Below are 23,522 nucleotides of genomic sequence, written 5' to 3'. Positions count from 1 at the left end.
ATTTCTTCATGTCCAAAATGGCGGTCGCGTTTACGAAGGTCACGTGAGTGGGAAGGGTCAATAACAGTACATCCCGAAGCGTGGGTCGCATCCGACGTCACAGCCGCCTCATTAGATATGCAAGACATGAAGTGGTGGTCAGCTGAGCTCACTGTTCACAAAGCGTTACTATTCCTGCGGCGCCTTGCTAGCCGTTAAGACGTCCTACGCTTGCGTTGTTTGAATTGAACAAACTGTTAAAGTGATAAAAGTTTATTCCAGGTTCCCTGTGAAGTCATAAAGGGTGAAAGAGCAAAGGATTTTACCAAAAGACGACAAGAAAGGCGGCCCGTGAACCTTTCGCTGCGATGGAAAGGAGCCGAGTTGAAGAACGCTTGAGTTTGCAGTGATCGCTTTGTGAAAGGTTTGTAAATTCCTCCGATTTATTTCATTTGGATTCGGAAACAACTCACCGTTTTCTGTTATTTAGTGATGTTTTGCAGCGGCCCCCAACCCCCGGGCCGCGGACCGGTACCGGTCCGTGGGTCATTTGGTACCGGGCCACACAGAAAGAATAAATAACCTGCACTATTTCCGTTTCATTCATTATCTGAGTCTGAACGATGTTTGATTTTGAAAAATGACCGGATTCTCTCCGTTACATCCGTCTATAACTCACGCTTGACCAGAGCATGTGAGCGGAGTTGAGTGGCGAGAATTTCGGTCCTCGCTCACAGAGGTGGTCGCTCCGCTCGCTCCCCGCTCAATGTCGCACCATGCCGCTTCGCCCGTTACCGCTCAGCGCTCCACCAAGATTGCATCCCGCTCCACTCCACGCTTGCTCAAAAAATATGTGCACGCATGCGCGTAGCGGACGCGGAGCACTTCCCGTATCTCTGCCCTCTGTCCCCCGCACTTTTTACAGCCATTACAACCACTTAATTAATTTTTAACACATGGAAACGCGTTTTTCCGAGCCGCCTCTAAACGCATCATGAGCAGGCGGAGCGCAGGTGGCAAACAAACACCGCTGTCGTTCATTCTGAGCCACGTTGGGCATGCTTCAGACTCGTGATGTGAGCGGTAACGGGGCGAAACTGGAGCGGGCCATTGCCTCGCTCCATCCTTCCCATCCTTGAAAAAAAAAAATCCCGCTCCGCACTCTTTTCAAAATTCGTCCGCTCCGCTCACATGCTCTGCTCTTGACGCATGTCAAGACGCTTATCTCAGCGACCAAGAATGTTGGAGAGAGGACATTACTCATGTTATGTTGCTGACGCGATGTTACGAGGATGCAGCTAATAAAGTTGCATACGAGTACACAGTGGATTCACGTTTATTACTATATTTAGAAAATACCACAGTTTATCCACCACACCTTAAAGGCTGGTCTGTGAAAATATTGTCTGACATCAAACCGGTCCGTGCCGCAAAAAAGGTTGGGGACCGCTGATGTTTTGAAGGAAGTTCAGGAGATGCTTAAGTCCTCAGATGGGTTTTTGGTCGCCATATTGTAAACTAACACATATGTTTTCACTTTATTTATCAGGATTTCTGAGTGATCTTTACAAGGACGACGACGACGATGACGTAGATTGGGCTCTGAAGATAATCGAGACGATCCACGGAAACACAAACACAGAGCTCACGAGTGAGTCAACAGCACAAAACTGCTTCCCCGGCCGTGTAGTTACAGTAAGCCGTGATAACGTCTCCGTTTCACCAACACCCAGGTCTTTAAAGGGGTTTCTGTGGATCTTTGTGAATGATTTACCCGGAAGAGAAGAGCAGGGAGGATTGGGAATCGAGCAGCTGTGGTTTGTTTACGCCCGATACTAAAACTTGTAGCGTCCTAGCAACAGGCTTGTAGTACTCGAGTCCAGCACTACGTTCAGACCGCAACCTGAAACGACCCATATCCGATTTGTTGTGAAATCCGATTTTTTTGTTAGGCCGTTCACATTACCAATTATATGAGACTTGTATGCGATCTCCAATATGAACGGAAAACGACCCAAAAGTGTCCCGCATGCGCAAACTGACACGTAATAAGCACATCTACGTAATACGCAAAAAAAAAAAAGCGCACTCTTCATGTTTAATGATTTCTTTTTTTTGTTTGTTTGTTTAATTATCTGGTTAGTGTTAAAGTGTGAGGTCTCGTGTGTGTTTTTGTTTCTGAACTGAAATGAAAACGTGTAGCCTGGTAACGAGGGTTGACTCCTAAATGTCTCTCTAATTTCTATATAAGTGCACTACATGTTACTAGGAAGTAATGGATTTTTAAACTCTATATAGTGCACTCGAGCTTCAGTAGGCAGTCATTTGGGATGCGGCCGCTGTATTACCAAACTCTTAATTCAGGCTTAATAATTTGCACATATTTATTTCGTCATATTAATAAACTTTTTCTACATTTTTATAAATATTTATTTAGATTGTTTATAGCCAGCTGAATTCTGCAACTTCTCTCAGCGCTGGCTCAAGGTGCAGAAACACCAGTGCAGTTTGCGATGGAGACGAGGCGAGACCTGGCGATGTGGTTTTTGTGGCGGCGGCGGAACTCACACAATAATCTGATTAATGTGGGCAGCAGACTAATGAGACCGAAGGTGTCAAATTACTGGAAATTTCCAGAACAATCTTATAATCTTGTAATACAGGATGGTTTAAGTTATAAATCAGTTATAGAAACTGTTTTATTTAATCAGGCTAACAGATCAACATCCAGGTCCCTACCAAATCCACCATTAGCTTGATCAATTCTATAAAAAAGTCTATTTAAATTCTGAAAACTGTACAAATGTTGTTGTTTTCCACCAAAGAGGCGGGATTAGCCAACGCAGAATAGTGACGTTTGTCTCTTGTTGATGACATGTCGGTCGCATGAATGCGACCTGTCCGGTCAGACTGCAGTTGCATGTGAAAATAACGGATATGCATCGGAATTAGGACCACATATCCAAGCGGCCTGGGTCGCATGTGAAAAAAATCGGATCTGTGTCGTTCAGATTGTCAATAACAAATCGCATACAGGTCGCATATGGGCAAAAAAATCGGATATGGGTCGTTTCAGGGTGCAGTCTGAACGTAGTCCAGGACTCGTGCACGAACTGCATTCGGACTCGGATTTTTTCTTTATTTTTTGTAACATGCCATAATAATTTGGCACAAGATATTTAATTTTGTGCAAGAGAATGCACATTCACCTGCTCATACGTCATGTTCAGGAACAAACTAATGTTAATGGCGCTAAAATGCCTGGAGAGAACGCCGCTAGGATTGTCCGCTTTGCTTATACAGACTTCTCATGCAGTGGGAGGAAAAAAATGCACTGCTACGTGTTCCATATGTAGAAGAACTATCGAGGAGACGACGGGGACAACCTCGAACTTCAATCGTCATTTGGCGAGACTCCGCCCAGAGAAGGAAGTGACACGCTATGTTCATTGCTCTGTTGATAGTGGGCGGGGCTTGCTTGCTGAGCGATGAACTCGCTAGTGTTAACCCTCTCTCATGTTATTTGCCCTGTTGATAGTGGGCGGGGCTTGCTAAGCGATGAACAAGCTTTTTATCTGTAGCCTGTTAACTAAAACGGGGCAGTCGAGCAGGAACGTTAGTCCGACACAGCAGCAGAGACGCTTTCACATAAAAGCAGCAACAGACACCGTCACATGGTGCGGGTGGAGTCTTGTTCTCAGACTCGACTAGAAATTTTCTTTAATGACTCGGACTTGAACACTGGGGGCTCGAGACTGGACTCGGACTCGAGGTTTAGTGACCCGACTACAGTTTGAGATGTCTGGGAACTCAACAGATGGATCATTTTCCAACTCGTAGATAGGAAAAATCCTTCTTTACAAGCGTGTAAGGATCTATCCCATCGCAAAGAGCAACTTTCTGAAGGTATCTTGACCGTGCATTGGACTCTAAACTGCGAAAATAGTCGGAGATGGTTTCACTAGGTCTTCGTAAATCTTCGTGAATTGTTCACACTTGTGCGAATTTAATTTAAAAAAAAACACACACACACACACACACACACACACACACACACACACACACACACACACACACACACACGTCATACTTTTTTATCCATTCACAGCTAGATTTACACCTGTGATGACCTGGCGACTTGTCCAGGGTGTACCCCGCCTTTCGCCCGTAGTCAGCTGGGATAGGCTCCAGCTTGCCTGCGACCCTGTAGAAGGATAAAGCGGCTAGAGATAATGAGATGAGATGAGATGAGATGAGATGAGCTAGATTTACAACCCCGATTCCAAAAAAGTTGGGACAAAGTACAAATTGTAAATAAAAACGGAACGCAATGATGTGGAAGTTTCAAAATTCCATATTTTATTCAGAATAGAACATAGATGACATATCAAATGTTTAAACTGAGAAAATGCATCATTTAAAGAGAAAAATTAGGTGATTTTAAATTTCATGACAACAACACATCTCAAAAAAGTTGGGACAAGGCCATGTTTCCCACTGTGAGACATCCCCTTTTCTCTTTACAACAGTCTGTAAACGTCTGGGGACTGAGGAGACAAGTTGCTCAAGTTTAGGGATAGGAATGTTAACCCATTCTTGTCTAATGTAGGATTCTAGTTGCTCAACTGTCTTAGGTCTTTTTTGTCGTATCTTCCGTTTTATGATGCGCCAAATGTTTTCTATGGGTGAAAGATCTGGACTGCAGGCTGGCCAGTTCAGTACCCGGACCCTTCTTCTACGCAGCCATGATGCTGTAATTGATGCAGTATGTGGTTTGGCATTGTCATGTTGGAAAATGCAAGGTCTTCCCTGAAAGAGACGTCGTCTGGATGGGAGCATATGTTGCTCTAGAACCTGGATATACCTTTCAGCATTGATGGTGTCTTTCCAGATGTGTAAGCTGCCCATGCCACACGCACTAATGCAACCCCATACCATCAGAGATGCAGGCTTCTGAACTGAGCGCTGATAACAACTCGGGTCGTCCTTCTCCTCTTTAGTCCGAATGACACGGCGTCCCTGATTTCCATAAAGAACTTCACATTTTGATTCGTCTGACCACAGAACAGTTTTCCACTTTGCCACAGTCCATTTTAAATGAGCCTTGGCCCAGAGAAGACGTCTGCGCTTCTGGATCATGTTTAGATACGGCTTCTTCTTTGAACTATAGAGTTTTAGCTGGCAACGGCGGATGGCACGGTGAATTGTGTTCACAGATAATGTTCTCTGGAAATATTCCTGAGCCCATTTTGTGATTTCCAATACAGAAGCATGCCTGTATGTGATGCAGTGCCGTCTAAGGGCCCGAAGATCACGGGCACCCAGTATGGTTTTCCGGCCTTGACCCTTACGCACAGAGATTCTTCCAGATTCTCTGAATCTTTTGATGATATTATGCACTGTAGATGATGATATGTTCAAACTCTTTTCAATTTTACACTGTCGAACTCCTTTCTGATATTGCTCCACTATTTGTCAGCGCAGAATTAGGGGGATTGGTGATCCTCTTCCCATCTTTACTTCTGAGAGCCGCTGCCACTCCAAGATGCTCTTTTTATACCCAGTCATGTTAATGACCTATTGCCAATTGACCTAATGAGTTGCAATTTGGTCCTCCAGCTGTTCCTTTTTTGTACCTTTAACTTTTCCAGCCTCTTATTGCCCCTGTCCCAACTTTTTTGAGATGTGTTGCTGTCATGAAATTTCAAATGAGCCAATATTTGGCATGAAATTTCAAAATGTCTCACTTTCGACATTTGATATGTTGTCTATGTTCTATTGTGAATACAATATCAGTTTTTGAGATTTGTAAATTATTGCATTCCGTTTTTATTTACAATTTGTACTTTGTCCCAACTTTTTTGGAATCGGGGTTGTAATATCGAAAGTTAGTTCGCGTTCTCATTTACGTTATAGCATAACATATAAACAGGCGCTTCCTCACGAGCGTCTCTTAATCGCAGCGTCATGTTACTCAGCAGCTTTACCTTGGACTGTTACAAAGCGCTGACACTGGAGACTCCTTCCATAAATAATAATCAAATAAAATGAACATCTCCTTAAAGAAAACTTCACCATAAACTTTAATGTTTTGTTTTTTTAAATGTTGAGCATTTGCTGTACAAATAAGAGGTTACTACAGAAACGATAACATCTTAGAACATTCACATAAACCTGCTGGTACTGTCAGAAAATTTATCAACCCTTTCTGACCAATGAGAATCCAGGATTTAACAGCGCCATGGAGTATTGTAGTATCACATCATCTTCTTTTTTTTAATTTTACCTTCAGTTCTGCTCAGGTTTCGTGCAGGTGTTATAACCTTCTCAGTCTTTCCGTGCTCACGAACTTGCTTCGTTTCCTGTGCGGCTGCTTCCTGTAGCCTTCGTCGAGCCTCTTCTTCCTCTTCTGCTTCCCTCTGCTTCTCTTTCCAGACCTCCAGGTCCTTTAGGGCTTTCGCACACACTTCATCCTTCATCCTCTGGATTCTCGTTCGCTCTTCGTCCTCGATCTGCACAAAACAGTAAGTACATCGAATCCACAGCCTGTTCACATGAGAATAAAATAAAATACACATACGAGGTGTATCAGAAAAGTAACAGGACTTAAGGCCTCTGCATGCTCTTGCGACAAGGCTTTCGCAGATAGCTTTTCGCAGACAGTTGTAATTTATCGTTGAGCGGGGAGTAATAGGCGTGCGCGATGTTATTCACCGCCACAACGCAAGGGGGCGCGAAGTCGCTAGGAGTAGTTGGTGGGTGTGGTTAGTGGAGTGTTTATCCTCCGGTTACTTATAATGACTAGAACTTTTTTTTTTTTATAATGACTAGAACTGGAGTCATATAGATGTACGTACTTCCTCAATCAACCGCTCTTCGTGCTGCTCCATCTTCGCTAACGTTTTTAAAAATGCCGATCGTGAAAACAAAACAAACCGGGAAAGTAGGGAAGTGGAAGTGCGTGTACAGCGGATGTAGAGTGGACCAATCAGAGCCCTCTTGTCTGCGGCGCTGTCTGCGAGGCTTCTGCGGTGGTCACAATTTTTGGGAGGTGCGCGCCGAGCGTCTGCAAAGGTGGGGGGGCTACGCAGACACTGTCTGTGACGCTATCTGCGAGGACTGGGTTGTCAGCATAAATTGGCCTTTAGTGTGTTTCTTCGACGTGAGGGGCATCGTCCATATAGAGTTCTTGCCACAGAGCCAGACAATCAACCAGCATGTCTACAAAGAGATCCTGCGGCGTTTGCTCGGTTCAGTGCGCGAGAAGAGTTGTGGCAGGACAATTCGTGGCTGCTTCACCACGACAACGCGCCAGCTCACAACGCCCTGAGCACCAGGCAGTTCCTTGCCGAGAAGAACATCGCCGTGCTGGAGCAACCTCCTTACTCACTCGACCTGTGTGATTTTTTCCTTTTCCCCAAGCTCAAGGGGGTCATCAAGCATCAAGGGGACCCGGGAGAATCCTTCCAGGAGTGGCGGAGAAGGACGGAAAAGTGCGTTAGACTCGAGGGGGATTATTTCGAAGGGGAAAACTTGTAGTTTGGATTTGACGTAAATATTTTGTGACCCCAGTTCTGTTTCTTTTCTGACACACCTCGTACTTGTCAAATTTCTCAAATGTTCTTGGGTTAAACCGACCTTGCGAAAATTCTGCGAAAATTAATTTCAAGGAAACATGCTGCAAAATGACGAGGCATCTTAATCAGAGACTATGTTTCTATGTTTAATAAATAAAATTAAGAACCAGAACATCAAGGACGTAGTCGCTCATCTGGCCTGCCGTCAAAACAACCATGACGACCAAAACATCAACCAGAACTGAAATGTGACGATGTGAGAGAGAGAGGACCAACCTCCACGACAAACTGTTTACAACAGGAACATCAACGAAGGACTAAATTTTGTTCCCCGACGGAAGATCGACCCAAAACATCCATCAGAACTGAATTCGCATGATAAATGAGAGAGGAGATACAGCTCTAGTCAGAAGGAGTGTGTGAAGTTGACCTGATTATTGATTTGTTAGCAAAAAGTTGACAATGCAATGAGCAAGTGTTGTGCAGAAGGTCGAGTTCTTTCAAATCAAACAATCAGAACTGAAATCCATCGAGAACTGATGGAGGGAGGAGACACGATTTAACCGAATAAACAAAGTTGTAAACAATTTGTTTACAAGAAAATCAACAAACAAACGACCAAGCTTTGTTCCACGAGTGAAGATCGACCCAAAACATCAATCAGAACTGAAATCAGATGAGAAATCAGAGAGGAGATACAATTCTGGAAAATTCGTTAATTTGGCCTAATTAGTAACTCGTTAGCAAAAAGTTTGACAAAACAACAATGGAGTTTTGTGCGGCGTGATGAGTTCTTTCAAACAAAACAACCAGAATGGAAATCCGTGGAGAACTGACGGAGGAGATACGGTTTAACTGAATTGTGGACGATGGACGCCACACCATGACAACAGATCATCGGCCTCATGGACAGACGAGATAATTATATTAAAGTGAGCTGCGTGTATAGTGGGTGAGCACTTGGTCAGCTTATCCTTCAAACTGTGGGCATGTTCCATCTCCTTTACAGGACAGCGCATTGAATTAACAAAAATATCGGCAATACTTCAGAGCATGATATCAGAAAAAATAAAACGCTGAATAGTCGAGTGTGCTGGATCAAGTGCTATTCTGTGTGTTGCTGAATAATGTATGGAGTATGGAAGCCATTTTCTCATCTCATTATCTCTAGCCGCTTTATCCTGTTCTACAGGGTCGCAGGCGAGCTGGAGCCTATCCCAGCTGACTACGGGTGAGAGGCGGGGTACACCCTGGACAAGTCGCCAGGTCATCACAGGGCTGACTCTTGCCCCTTTTCCACCAAATCAGTTCCAGGGCTGGTTCGGGGCCAGTGCTTAGTTTGGAACCGGGTTTTCTGTTTCCACTGACAAAGAACTGTCTCTGGGGCCAGAAAAACCGGTTCCAGGCTAGCACCAACTCTCTGCTGGGCCAGAGGAAAGAACTGCTTACGTCAGCGGGGGAATTGTTAAGACCAACAACAATCGCAAGACCGCGAAAGGTCGCCATTTTTAAGCGCCGAGAAGCCGCAGCTATACAAACGCGAAGTCATCCATTGTTGTTGTTGTTGCTGCTTCTTCTTCTCCATGTTGTTGTTGCTTCGATATTGATTGATTGATTGATTGATTGATTGATTGATTGATTGATTGCTTTATTCCGAACAGTAAAGAAGATATGAAAACAAACAAAAAAGCAAAAAATAAAAATAAAAAATGCAATCATCAAAACATTGTCATAAACAGAATAGCGTAGCCACAAGGCAATAACATAATAATGTTCGGAAAGGATTAGGAAGAAGTAAATAACTTATCAAATCCTAACCCTCGATACCACCGCTAATCAAACATCACTTTCCACCATAATAAACTATATATACAAAAGAAAGCAAAATCAACAACAACAACAAAAACCATACCAACATACCAAGACATACCAACATGGTGTAATATCGCCCAAATCAAATCATATATATACAAATACTTATGCTATGCATATATACACACATACAATACATATATACAGTACATACATATACACATACCTACGACTATACACATCCATACGTACACAGACACCCATATCATAATTATGCATATTATGCTTATATATTATATACAATTATGCACTACACACACACACACACACACACACACTATATATATATACACAGTGCTGAGCGTAAATGAGTGCACCCCCTTTGAAAAGTAACATTTTAAACAATATCTCAATGAACACAAACAATTTCCAAAATGTTGACAAGACAAAGTTTAATATAACATCTGTTTAACTTATAACGTGAAAGTAAGGTTAATAATATAAACTTAGATTACACATTTATTCAGTTTTACTCAAATTGGGGTGGTGCAAAAATGAGTACACCCCACAACAAAAACTACTACTGTACATCTAGTACTTTGTATGGCCTCCATGATTTTTAATGACAGCACCAAGTCTTCTAGGCATGGAATGAACAAGTTGGCGACATTTTGCAACATCAATCTTTTTCCATTCTTCAACAACGACCTCTTTTAGTGACTGGACGCTGGATGGAGAGTGATGCTCAACTTGTCTCTTCAGAATTCCCCAAAGGTGTTCGATTGGGTTCAGATCAGGAGACGTACTTGGCCACTGAATCACTTTCACCCTGTTCTTCTTCAGAAATCCAACATTGGCCTTAGATGTGTGTTTAGTCATGTTGGAAAAGTGCACAACGACCAAGAGCACGGAGTGATGGTAGCATCTTCTCTTTCAGTATAGAGCAATACATCTGTGAATTCATGATGCTGTCAATGAAATGCAGCTCCCCGACACCAGCAGCACTCATGCAGCCCCACATAAGGACACTGCCACCACCATGTTTCACTGTAGGCATCAGGCATTTTTCTTTGTATTCCTCACCTTTGCGACGCCATACAGTTTTGAAGCCATCAGTTCCAAAAACATTTATCTTGGTCTCATCACTCCAGAGTATAGAGTCCCAGTAGTCTTCATCTTTGTCAGCATGGGCCCTGGCAAACTCTAGGCGGGCTTTTTTGTGCCTGGGCTTTAGGAGAGGCTTCTTTCGTGGACGGCATCCATGCATGCCATTCCTCTGCAGTGTACGCCGTATTGTGTCACGGGAAATAGTCACCCCAGTTTGGCTTTCTACTTCTTTAGATAACTGCAGTGAACTTGCATGCCGATTTTCTTCAACCCTTCTCATCAGAAGACGCTCCTGTCGAGGTGTTAACTTCCGTGGACGACCTGGACGTCTCTGTGAGATGGTTGCAGTTCCAGCTTTCTTAAATTTTTGTACCACTTTTGCTACAGTATTCTGACTGATAAGTAAAGCTTTGCTGATCTTCTTGTAGCCTTCACCTTTGTGGTGGAAAGAAATGATTTTCTTTGGGGAATTCTGAAGAGACAAGTTGAGCATCGCTCTCCATCCAGCATCCAGTCACTAAAAGAGGTCGTTGTTGAAGAATGGAAAAAGATTGATGTTGCAAAATGTCGCCAACTTGTTCATTCCATGCCTAGAAGACTTGGTGCTGTCATTAAAAATCATGGAGGCCATACAAAGTACTAGATGGAGTAGTTTTTGTTGTGGGGTGTACTCATTTTTGCACCACCCTAATTTGAGTAAAACTGAAAAAATGTGTAATCTAAGTTTATATTATTAACCTTACTTAACCGTTATAAGTTAAACAGATGTTATATTAAACTTTGTCTTGTCCACATTTTGGAAATTGTTTGTGTTCATTGAGATATTGTTTAAAATGTTACTTTTCAAAAGGGGGTGTACTCATTTACGCTCAGCACTGTATCTACACACACACACACAAATACTCATTTTTTATATAATATATCCATATGTACCCATACCCACATATATACACTTATATTATCAATAGCATGTTATTGTAATTCCTCCTCCCTATACCTCATAAAGATCTGTTCCTTATAGCTTTTTTTGAACTGGTTTATAGTTGTACATTTCATGAGCTCCACATTCAAACTGTTCCATAGCTTTACTCCACAAATAGAGATACTGAACATTTTTAACGTTGTCCTAGCACTGCGAGTTTTAAATTTCAATTTCTCCCTAAAATTATAGCCCCCTCTCTATCCGAGAACATTATTTGGATATTCCTTGGTACTTTATAATTCCTTACTTTGTACATTACTAAGGCAGTTTTATATTCTATAATATCCCTGAATTTTAAACATTTTGAATTTAAGAATAGTGAATTAGTATGATCTCGGTAATGATATTCGCACCAAGGTTTATGCAAACGCAGCAACGTAACTGACGTATACAGCGACGTAATGACGTGGCTCCCCTTAGCACCCCGAGCTATGGAAAAGCAAACTGGTTCTCAGCTGGCTCGCAAGTTGAACGAGTTGTGAACCAGCACCAGCACTGGCCCCGAACCAGCCCTGGAACTGATTTGGTGGAAAATGGGTAACAGAGACACACAACCATTCACATTCAATTTAGAGCCACCAATTATCCTAACCTGCATGTCTTTGGGGGAAACCAGAGGAGAACATGCAAACTCCACACAGAAAAGCCACTGGACTCGAACCCAGAACCTTCTTACTATGAGGCAACAGTGCTAACCACTACACCATCCTGATTAACCCTAATTAACTAATATATGATGCAGTGATATACAGTGGTATGCAAAAGTTTGGGCACCCCTGGTCAAAATTGCTGTTACTGTGAACAGTTAAGCAAGTTGAAGATGAAATGATCTCCAAAAGCCATAAAGTTAAAGATGACTCATTCCCTTTATATTTTAAGAAAAAACAATTTTTTATTTTCATCTTTTACATTTTCAAAATGACAAAAAAGGAAAAGGGTCTGAAGCAAAAGTTTGGGCACCCTGCATGGTTAGTACCTAGTAACACCCCCTTTGGCAAGTATCACAGCTTGTAAACACTTTTTGTAGCCAGCTAATAATCTTTCAGTTCTTACCTGGGGGATTTTCACACATTCGTCCTTGCAAAAGGCTTCCAGTTCTACAAGTTTCTTGGATTGTCTTGCATGCACTGCTCTTTTGAGATCTATCCACAGATTTCCAATGATGTTTAGGTCAGGGGACTGTGAGGGCCCGGGCAAAACCTTCAGCTTGTGCCTCTTGAGGTATTCCATTGTAGATTTTGAGGTGTGTTTTGGATCATCATCTTATTGTAGGACCCGTCCTCTTTTTAACTTCAACTTTTTTACAGATGGTGTGATGTTTGCTTCCAGAGTTTGCTGGTATTTATTCGAATCCATGCTTCCCTCGACCAATTAAATGTGCCCTGTGCCACTGGCTGCAACACAACCCCAAAGCATGATCGATCCACACCCATGCTTCAGAGTTGGAGAGGTGTTCTTTTCCTGGAGTTTGGCACCCTTTTTTCTCCAAACATACCTTTGCACATTGTGGCCAAAAAGTTCTATTTTGATTTCATCAGTCCACAGGACTTGTTTCCAAAATGCATCAGGCTTATTTAGATGTTCATTTGCAAACTTCAGACGCTGAATTTTGTGGCTCGGACGCAGGAAAGGTTTTCTTCTGATGACTCTTCCATGAAGGTCATATTTGTTCAGGTGTCGTTGCATAGTAGAACAGTGCACCACCACTCCAGGGTCTGCTAAATCTTTCTGAAGGTCTTTTGCAGTCAAACAGGGGTTTTTATTTGCCTTTCTAGCAATCCAACGAGCAGTTCTTTCAGAAGGTTTCCTTCATCTTCCAGACCTCACCTTGATCTCCACTGTTCCTGTTAACTGCCATTTCTTAATGACATTACAATCTGAGGAAACGGCTACCTGAAAACACTTTGCTACGTTCTTGTAGCCTTCTCCTGCTCTGTGAGCATCAATTATTTTATTATTCAGAATGCAACGGAGTTGCTTAGAGGAGCCCATGGCTGTTGATTTTAGGGACAAGTTTGAGGAGTCAGAGAATTTATACAGCTTTGAAATCTGCATCATCTGACCTTTCTTAACGAAGAATTTGAACAAGCTACAGCTCAATAAGCTAATTAAGGTCTGGAAGCTTGGTAAAAGTTACCTGAGAACTCAAATGTATTGGGGTGCCCAAACTTTCACATGGTGTTCCTTTTCTTTTTTCACTCTCCAATTGTACAAAACAAAAATAATACACAAATCTTGCAGAAAACGCTGAAAAGAAATGTATCGTCTTTACCTTTATGCCTTTTGGTGATCAGTTCATCTTCTGCTTACTTACCCTAGGCTGACACTTGCACGACTTTTGGCCACGATTTTGTCGTGGCAAGTCGTGTCATTTTGGGGCACGAACTGGGAGGCTCCCGCACTGTTCACGACTAGTTCACGCATAGTTCACGACGAGTTCACGAATGCGTGCCCGTCCACATTCACGAACTGGCACGACGAGTTCACGCATAGTTTGTGCATAGTTTACGCACTTCCCGCATTGGCACGACGAGTTTGCGCAATTCGGACGGTGTCGTGCCGACTTGGGCACGCCTGTGTCATGCACAACCTCATCCTCATCAGATACCCACACACAATTTCAGAAGTGGACCGCGAAGATCCGGACACACATGATCTGATCCCTGGTGGATGGAGGACTGACCGACACCTGCAGGGGCTGCTGTCTCTAACCGGCCATCATACCCAGAAGGATGCAAAGGATCAGCGAGACTACCTGTCACATTACTACATGTCCCCTGCTGGTGCTGTCCCTTGGCAAGAAAGAATGGTAGTAGCTTCATGAGCTGCATCCACAGTTGTTCCATTTTTGAAATAAAAGAAACGAAACTCCCCCCCCCCAAAAAAAAAAGTCATGAAGGAATAGAAAATAAAAGACATTAAAACAAGAAAAAAAATTGCGAATGGCGAGAAGTGTCCGGGAAGCCCTATATATACCCCCGCACCGACGCGAGCGCCACTGTCGCGCAGTAGTCGTGAACTGCTCGTGAACTGCTCGTGAACTCGTCGTGAACTGCTCGTGCCATGCGCAAACTGTTCGTGAAGTGCGTAAACTAGTCGTGAACTGCTCGTGCCATCAATGCGTGACCGTGTCAGTGGGAATGAGTTCACGCATAGTTTGCGCATAGTTTACGCACTTCCCGCATTGGCACGACGAGTTTGCGCAATTCGGACGGTGTCGTGCCGACTTGGGCACGCCTGTGTCATGCACAACCTCATCCTCATCAGATACCCACACGCAATTTCAGAAGTGGACCGCGAAGACTCGGACACACATGATCTGATCCCTGGTGGATGGAGGACTGACCGACACCTGCAGGGGCTGCTGCCTCTAACCGGCCATCATACCCAGAAGGATGCAAAGGATCAGCGAGTTCACTCGTGAACTCGACGTGAGCTGTTCGTGAACTATTCGTGGCAGTTCGTGACAGTCGTGGCATGGCGCGCACTTCCATGCACTGGCACGCATCCTCCCGCATCGTCCCGACGAGTTCACGACGAGATCACGAACAGTTTGCGCATAGTTCACGACCCGGTCGCGAAATTTTGTCGTGACCAAAATTCTGAACATTTCAAAATTCTCGTCCCGACATGGCACGCAGTCACGACGGGTTTACGCACACTTCACGCCAGTTTACGACTAGTTTGCGCACTGGCACGACTCGAGTCGTGCCAATGCGTGCCACGGAATCGTGCAAGTGTCAGCGTACCCATAACTATTCACAGTAACAGACATTTTCAGTAAGGGTGCCCAAACTTTTGCATGCCAGTGATATACGAAATGTTTTTCTTTCTTCAGTCCGTATTTTCTATCCCTGATTTTTTCAGGTTGAAAAGCAGCAGTCTCTGTGCGATTGAAAAATGAGCACTTCTACTCAATAAATACAGCGTGCACAGAACAAGAGCCACTTTGGCAAAGTGTAACAAGATTGAAAGCAACCCAAGGCTTAATTTTCTCCCCCAGCTGTACCAACGTGCCCACTGTAACATCACACAGGAACAGAAACGTCTGATTTTTGTGCGACGTCCAGAATGTGAGTTAATAAGATAACTGTGACCCTTCTCCAACCTTCATCATGGCCTGCAGTGTGAAATTCCTCTCCTCCTGAATCCTCCGTGCTCTCGCGTCCTCTTTCTCTTTCTCCTTATTCTGGGTTTTCATGATGGCTCCTTCTCGAATCTCTCTCTGCTTGTCTTTCTCTGGAACATGGACATAAAATAAACAAGGAGATGAAGTTTAACATCACAGCAGATCCTGCGCATGTCGAGTTGTGAGAACGAATTTCACACACCGATGTTTGCACTGAGCTGCTCCCAGAGGCCTTGCTTCTTTTTGGGCAGCGTGAAAAGCGCGACGCCGTTTCCGATTTTCGCCACACTCTTCTCTTCATCTATCGGCTCGAAGAAGAAGGCCTCGAACAGAAAGGGCGTGAAACTGACCTGAGGAAATAAAGAGACGCCGCTGTTAATATCGTAATGTTTGATTCGCTTAAGAGTCAGCCTTGCGTATGGAATAAAACACTCAGTATCTTGCTGTTAGAGGAAAATAATCAGCAAAGGGTAGGTGTGATGAAGCAGAGCTGCTCTTACTAACATGGAGGAAGATGAAGTGTTTTATTCCTCTTACACCACAGCAATTTGCTAAATATTATAATTTTTATCGGTTAAAGAATTACATGGATCACTTACAGTATGTCATCTATCTATCTACCTACAGTGGTGCTTGAAAGTTTATGAACCCTTTAGAATGTTCTATATTTCTGCATAAATATGACCTAAAACATCATCAGATTTTCACACAAGTCCTAAAAGTAGATAAAGAGAACCCAGTTAAACAAATGAGACAAAAATATTATACTTGGTCATTTATTTATTGAGGAAAATGATCCAATATTACATATCTGTGAGTGGCAAAAGTATGTGAACCTCTAGGATTAGCAGTTTTCAATCAATGAGATGACAATCAGGTGTGAGTGGGCACCCTGTTTTATTTAAGGAACAGGGATCTATCAAAGTCTGATCTTCACAACACATGTTTGTGGAAGTGTATCATGGCACGAACAAAGGAGATTTCTGAGGACCTCGGAAAAAGCGTTGTTGATGCTCATCAGGCTGGAAAAGGTTACAAAACCATCTCTAAAGAGTTTGGACTCCATCAATCCACAGTCAGACAGATTGTGTACAAATGGAGGAAATTCAAGACCATTGTTACCCTCCCCAGGAGTGGTCGACCAACAAAGATCACTCCAAGAGCAAGGCGTGTAATAGTCGGCGAGGTCACAAAGGACCCCAGGGTAACTTCTAAGCAACTGAAGGCCTCTCTCACATTGGCTAATGTTAATGTTCATGAGTCCACCATCAGGAGAACACTGAACAACAATGGTGTGCATGGCAGGGTTGCAAGGAGAAAGCCACTGCTCTCCAAAAAGAACATTGCTGCTCATCTGCAGTTTGCTAAAGAGCACGTGGACAAGCCAGAAGGCTATTGGAAAAATGTTTTCTGGACGGATGAGACCAAAATAGAACTTTTTGGTTTAAATAAAGAGCGTTCTGTTCGGAGAAAGGAAAACACTGCATTCCAGCATAAGAACCTTATCCCATCTGTGAAACATGGTGGTGGTAGTATCATGGTTTGGGCCTGTTTTGCTGCATCTGGGCCAGGACGGCTTGCCAGCATTGATGGAACAATGAATTCTGAATTATACCAGTGAATTCTAAAGGAAAATGTCAGGACACCTGTCCATGAACTGAATCTCAAGAGAAGGTGGGTCATGCAGCAAGACAACGACCCTAAGCGCACAAGTCGTTCTACCAAAGAACGGTTAAAGAAGAATAAAGTTAATGTTTTGGAATGGCCAAGTCAAAGTCCTGACCTTAATCCAATGGAAATGTTGTGGAAGGACCTGAAGCGAGCAGTTCATGTGAGGAAACCCACCAACATCCCAGAGTTGAAGCTGTTCTGTACGGAGGAATGGGCTAAAATTCCTCCAATCCGGTGTGCAGGACTGATCAACAGTTACCGCAAACGTTTAGTTGCAGTTATTGCTGCACAAGGGGGTCACACCAGATACTGAAAGCAAAGGTTCACATACTTTTGCCACTCACAGATATGTAATATTGGATCATTTTCCTCAATAAATAAATGACCAAGTATAATATTTTTGTCTCATTTGTTTAACTGGGTTCTCTTTATCTACTTTTAGGACTTGTGTGAAAATCTGATGATGTTTTAGGTCATATTTATGCAGAAATATAGAACATTCTAAAGGGTTCACAAACTTTCAAGCACCACTCTATCTATCTATCTATCTATCTATCTATCTATCTATCTATCTATCTAACATGACTCTAGTCACAGTAAGAATAAGTCTGAATAAGAAAATGTAAAGATGTAAAGAAATGCATAAAAAAACTCTTATTCAAGATGGTGCCACTGCGTTCTCGAGCATTTTGTTTGTCCGGCTATTCAAACCCAACCACTCACACCACAGAAGATCTTCTCAACATCAGGCACTTCACTCCAGATAACTTTTCACCGAACTTCACAAACACAGGAAGTTTTCTTAAAGGACTGCCTCTCAGATTTTTCAAGTGTAGGTCATCAAAAGAATTTTCCCGACACCTAATTATTTTTCTTTAGTGACTGAAAGCTACTGAATTCAAATCACAGACTTCGGATTGTATTAGTTTTTTTAAATACAACAATTAATGAATTTATCTCCATGTGGCCGTAAATTCTCCGCTATTTTTTCCTGCTTCACCATGACCCGATACAAGATACTGCATCATGCATGACATCACGTGGTGGGCTTTCCCCGTTCACACAAGGCATTGTGGGATACAAATTTGAAACAGGAGAGAAAAATGGAGGTGAGTGTGTGAATGAAACGTCAACGACCGACAGTGACAGAAAGAAAGCGAGAAGAAAAGACGTTATGTTATATATGAAGGAAAGGAAACGCAGGACCAAACTAATAAATATCGGTGCTCAGCGAGCACCTCGGTGTGATCAGCTGTTCGTTTAGCGACAGAATGACGGAACTGTCAGTGCACGCTCAAAGGGAAACCTGTAGATGGCAGTAATGCAACACTGTGGATGCCAGCTGCTGTAAAACCCAAAAGAAGGAGGTAAACCTGCGCATGCGCACACACACGGACTTCCTCTGTCTGCACGAAGCGAGCGATTTCATGCACATTATTTGCTTGAATCCCCTCAAATTAAATAACTTCCCAGATATTACAGAAGTAATCTGTTTGACTGAAACGTGGCTCTGTGATTCAATCCCCGATGGTGGTCAACTTCTCCTGGGTTTTCACTTATACTGAGCAGATCACGTAGTAAAGCTATCAGGGAAAAAGAAAAGGCTGCGGATTTGCTTCGACATCAATGAAGGTTGGTGTACAGATGTCACAGTGATTCGTAAATACTGCAGCCCGAATTTGGAGTTACTGTTTCATAATTACAAGCCATTTTATTCTCTGTGGGCGTTTTCCTCTTTCATCTTTACATCCCACCCCAGGCCAGTATGGCTGATGGGGGAAGCCATGGCCTAATGGTTAGAGAAGTGGCTTTGAGACCAAAAAGTCATTGGTTCAATTCCCTAGACTAGTAGGAATGACTGAGATGCCCTTGAAAAAGGCACCAACTCCCTAGGCTGCTCTGTTATACGTCGATCTAGATAAGAGCGTCTGCTAAATACCTGTAATGTTACTGAGCTAGGAACACAGACGCACTTTTTATAATTCTTAGGGACTTGAACAGGTCAAAATTAAACGCTTTACTATCAAAATATATACAGCATAGTAATTGTCCCACCAGGGATAATAGCATCCTGGATCACTGCTACACAACTCCAAAGAAAGCATCTCGCTCTGTTCCCTGTGCAGCATTGGGGCTCTGATCATTGCGTCGTCCATCTCATCCCAACCTACAGGCAGAAATTAAAATCTGCAAAACCTGTGAAGAAATGCACCAGTGAGGCAAAACACGAACTGCAACTGCAAGACTGTTTTGACTGGACTGTTTTTGAAGCAGCAACTGACAACTTGGTCGAACCAACAGATACTGTTGCCCCTTTTCCACCAAAGCAGTTCCAGGTCTGGTTCGGGGCCAGTGCTTAGTTTGGAACCGGGTTTTCTGTTTCCACTGACAAAGAACTGGCTCTGGGGCCAGAAAAACCGGTTCCAGGCTAGCACCAACTCTCTGCTGGGCCAGAGGAAAGAACCGCTTACGTCAGTGGGGGGGGCGGAGTTGTTAAGACCAACAACAATAGCAAGACCGCGAAAGATCGCCATTTTTAAGCAACGAGAGGCAGCAGCTGTACAAACGCGAAGTCATCCATTATTATTATTGTTGTTGTTGCTGCTGCTTCCGTGTTGTTTTTGCTTCGATATTCACGCCAAGGTTTATGCAAACGTAGCGACATAACTGACGTATACAACGACGTAATGACGTATACAGCGACGTAACTGACGTGCCTTCCCTTAGCACCGCGAGCTATGGAAAAGCAAACTGTGACAACTTCTGTGAAGACCTACTGCACATACAATAATAATAAACCATGGTTCACATCCAGACTCAGACAGGCCAAGGAGAATGCCTACGGAAGCGGGGACAGGTCTCGGTATCCTTGACTTGTAAATGACGTCAAAGCAAAATAGAAACCCGGATGTCGGCCATGTTGATGGAGATACAAACGCGAGGTCAAGCGACATTCCATACAGAACATAGTCACGCTGCGTGACTCTCTTTGTTTTTCCACTGCTTTAAGCGTTCTTTTAGCTCTGCCATATCTTTGTGCTGTATATGGTCGTGGTCACAGCAGTACTCGTGACCGTGGCACGTTCCGATTTTTTTAGAATTCCATCCATGATTTGGAAAGAGGGCGAGGAAACTCTGAGGCTTAGTACGGAGAGGAGACGCGCACGGCTGAACAACATCGGCAGGGCTGATCTGACAGAGGCTCAAACCAAAACAGCTCGTGTTTGCAGTAATCATTTTATCTCAGGTGAGATTCAGAAGCGTTCTCGATAATATCATGGAAGAATTTTATTTCATGTTGCTAGAATTTTGCTATAAAATGAGCGTTCTGTCTTGTCGTGGTTCACTCGGTCGTTTTAACACGTGTATTATCGTTTCACTTCTAGGAGCGCCAGCAAAATTATACGATAGAAACAATAGAAAATGGGCTATATTTCGTCCGAGGTCAGACTTGATTTGGCAGCCAAACCAGATAGAACGCGATATCTGGGTACTCGATGATCAATAAAAGCGTCTTATCTTCAGAAAAGTTTGACTTTATTAAATAATATGGGTCAAAACCGACACTATCTTCTCTTTGTATCGACTCTTTGCTCAAGCGTTCAAATCGTAGTAATACTAAGAAAATTCAGCGTTGTTTAGAGACACGCTTTCAGCGGCTACCATCCGAGTTGCTTTGTATATACACCATCACTGCGGACGCTCATGATGTCGCACATTTTGATCACGTGGTTGCAAGTGATCTATAAACAGGCCAGAAACTAATGACTAAGTAAAGCAGAATAGCTAAGAGAAGCTACATTGAGGTTTTCAGCCAACGACCCTGCATCAGTGTGGAGAGGCCTGCAAGACATCACAGACCGTCCCCGTGGACCACAGAATGAAGATGCATGACATGACCATGAATGCGCAAAAATCGCAGTTCAGAGACGAAATGCATTAAAAGTAGACGGCCTTTCGATTTCATAAAATCGGTGAAATTTAGTTCCGTCTGAAATGTGGTCACTGTGATATATGTTTATTTCTGTAATATCTCACAAAATATCGGGCCATTCTGTGGCTGGGAAGTTATTTAATTTGAAGGGATTAAAGCAAATAATGTGCATGAAATCGCTCGCTTTACGCAGTCAAGCAGACAGAGGAAGTCCGTGTGCGCATGCGCAGGTTTACCTTCTTCTTCTTCTTTTGGGTTTTACGGCAGCTGGCATCCACAGTGTCGCAGTACTGCCATCTACAGGTTTCCTTTGAGCGTGCACTGACAGTTCCATCATTCTGTCGCTAAACGAACAGCTGATCACACCGAGGTGCTTTTCCTGTGTTTCCTTTCCTTCGTATATAACATAACGTCTTTTCTTCTTGCTTTCTTTCCGTTACTGTAGTCGGTCTTTCACGTTTCATTCGCACACTCACGCCCTCCATTTTTCTCTCCTGCTTTAAATTCGTATCCCACAATGCTTTGCGTGAACAGGGAAAGCCCAACACGTGATGTGATGTGATGTGATGTGATGCATGATGTACCTAGTATCTTGTATCGGGTCATGGTGAAGCAGGAAAAAATAGCGGAGAATTTAGGGCCACGTGGAGATAAATTCATTAATTGTTCTGTTAAAAAAAAAATGAATAAAATTGGAAGTCTGTGATTCGAATTCAGTAGCTTTCAGTCACTAAACAAAAATAATTACATGTCGGGGAAAATTCTTTTGATGGCCTAAATGTGAAAAATCTGAAAGGCGGTCTAGCTTTAATGTCACAGACTGAAGTGTCAGTGAGGGACTCTGACTTTATTGATGTTTATATCTGAGCAGCATATTCCACATATTAAAAGAACCAACTTTTCAGATTGAAAAAGAAAACATAATAAAGGCAAAAATTATGGTGCAAAATGAAGACGCGAGTGTGACAGTCAAAGTGTCCAGAAGAACGGTGGCTGGCTCTGGTTATAAAACTGCACTCACTGGACCTGAGACTACTCATCTCATCTCATTATCTCTAGCTGCTTTATCCTTCTACAGGGTCGCAGGCAAGCTGGAGCCTATCCCAGCTGACTACGGGCGAAAGGCGGGGTACACCCTGGACAAGTCGCCAGGTCATCACACGGCTGACACATAGACACAGACAACCATTCACACTCACATTCACACCTACGCTCAATTTAGAGTCACCAGTTAACCTAACCTGCATGTCTTTGGACTGTGGGGGAAACCGGAGCACCCAGAGGAAACCCACGCGGACACGGGGAGAACATGCAAACTCCACACAGAAAGGCCCTCGCCGGCCACGGGGTTCGAACCCAGGACCTTCTTGCTGTGAGGCGACAGCGCTAACCACTACACCACCGTGCCGCCCGCCTGAGACTACTATTTATTTATTTATTTATTTTTTTAAAGCAAAGGGAATTTCGTCTCTAGGTTAACTGGTGACTCTAAATTGAGCGTAGGTGTGAATGTGAGTGTGAATGGTTGTCTGTGTCTATGTGTCGGCCCTGTGATGACCTGGCGACTTGTCCAGGGTGTACCCCGCCTTTCACCCGTAGTCAGCTGGGATAGGCTCCAGCTTGCCTGCGACCCTGTAGAACAGGATAAAGTGGCTACAGATAATGAGATAAGATGAGATGGATGGAATTTCGTCTCACACCAAATACTGACTGTTTCATTTATTATGGCTTACTGATTACTGTTTATATTCTTTTTTAATGTTGAAACATTTCATTTAATTACTTTTAAGCCATTTTTGGTCGACAGCATTTCTTTACGTATATGTGTTGAAGACTTTTACTTGAGACAGTACTGTATGTGACTGATATATCCACACTACCGTTCAAAAGTTTGGGGTCACCCAGACAATTTTGTGTTTTCCATGAAAAGTCACACTTTTATTTCCCACCATAAGTTGTAAAATGAATAGAAAATATAGTCAAGACATTTTTCTGGCCATTTTGAGCATTTAATCGACCCCACAAATGTGATGCTCCAGAAACTCAATCTGCTCAAAGGAAGGTCAGTTTTATAGCTTCTCTAAAGAGCTCAACTGTTTTCAGCTGTGCTAACATGATTGTACAAGGGTTTTCTAATCATCCATTAGCCTTCTGAGGCAATGAGCAAACACATTGTACCATTAGAACACTGGAGTGAGAGTTGCTGGAAATGGGCCTCTATACACCTATGGAGATATTGCACCGAAAACCAGACATTTGCAGCTAGAATAGTCATTTACCACATTAGCAATGTATAGAGTGGATTTCTGATTAGTTTAAAGTGACCTTCAT

The 23,522-nt window shown here is 43.2% G+C and overlaps 1 protein-coding gene across 1 annotated transcript in view; it reads right to left on the bottom strand.

Moving 5' to 3' along the window:
* dnaaf4 (dynein axonemal assembly factor 4) overlaps window positions 1-23,522 on the bottom strand; it is a 43,801-nt gene that overhangs the window by 13,490 nt on the left and 6,789 nt on the right. The window contains exons 2-4 of the mRNA XM_060924206.1: window positions 15,789-15,936; window positions 15,566-15,696; window positions 6,266-6,491 (exon numbers count right to left, since the gene is read on the bottom strand). Of these exons, the coding sequence (XP_060780189.1) occupies window positions 6,266-6,491; window positions 15,566-15,696; window positions 15,789-15,936 (505 nt within the window). The remainder of the gene's footprint in view (window positions 1-6,265; window positions 6,492-15,565; window positions 15,697-15,788; window positions 15,937-23,522) is intronic.

Source organism: Neoarius graeffei, chromosome 6 (assembly GCF_027579695.1).
Source record: "Neoarius graeffei isolate fNeoGra1 chromosome 6, fNeoGra1.pri, whole genome shotgun sequence".
Classification (NCBI taxonomy): domain Eukaryota; kingdom Metazoa; phylum Chordata; class Actinopteri; order Siluriformes; family Ariidae; genus Neoarius; species Neoarius graeffei.
This window is presented reverse-complemented; position numbering and strand designations above follow the sequence as displayed.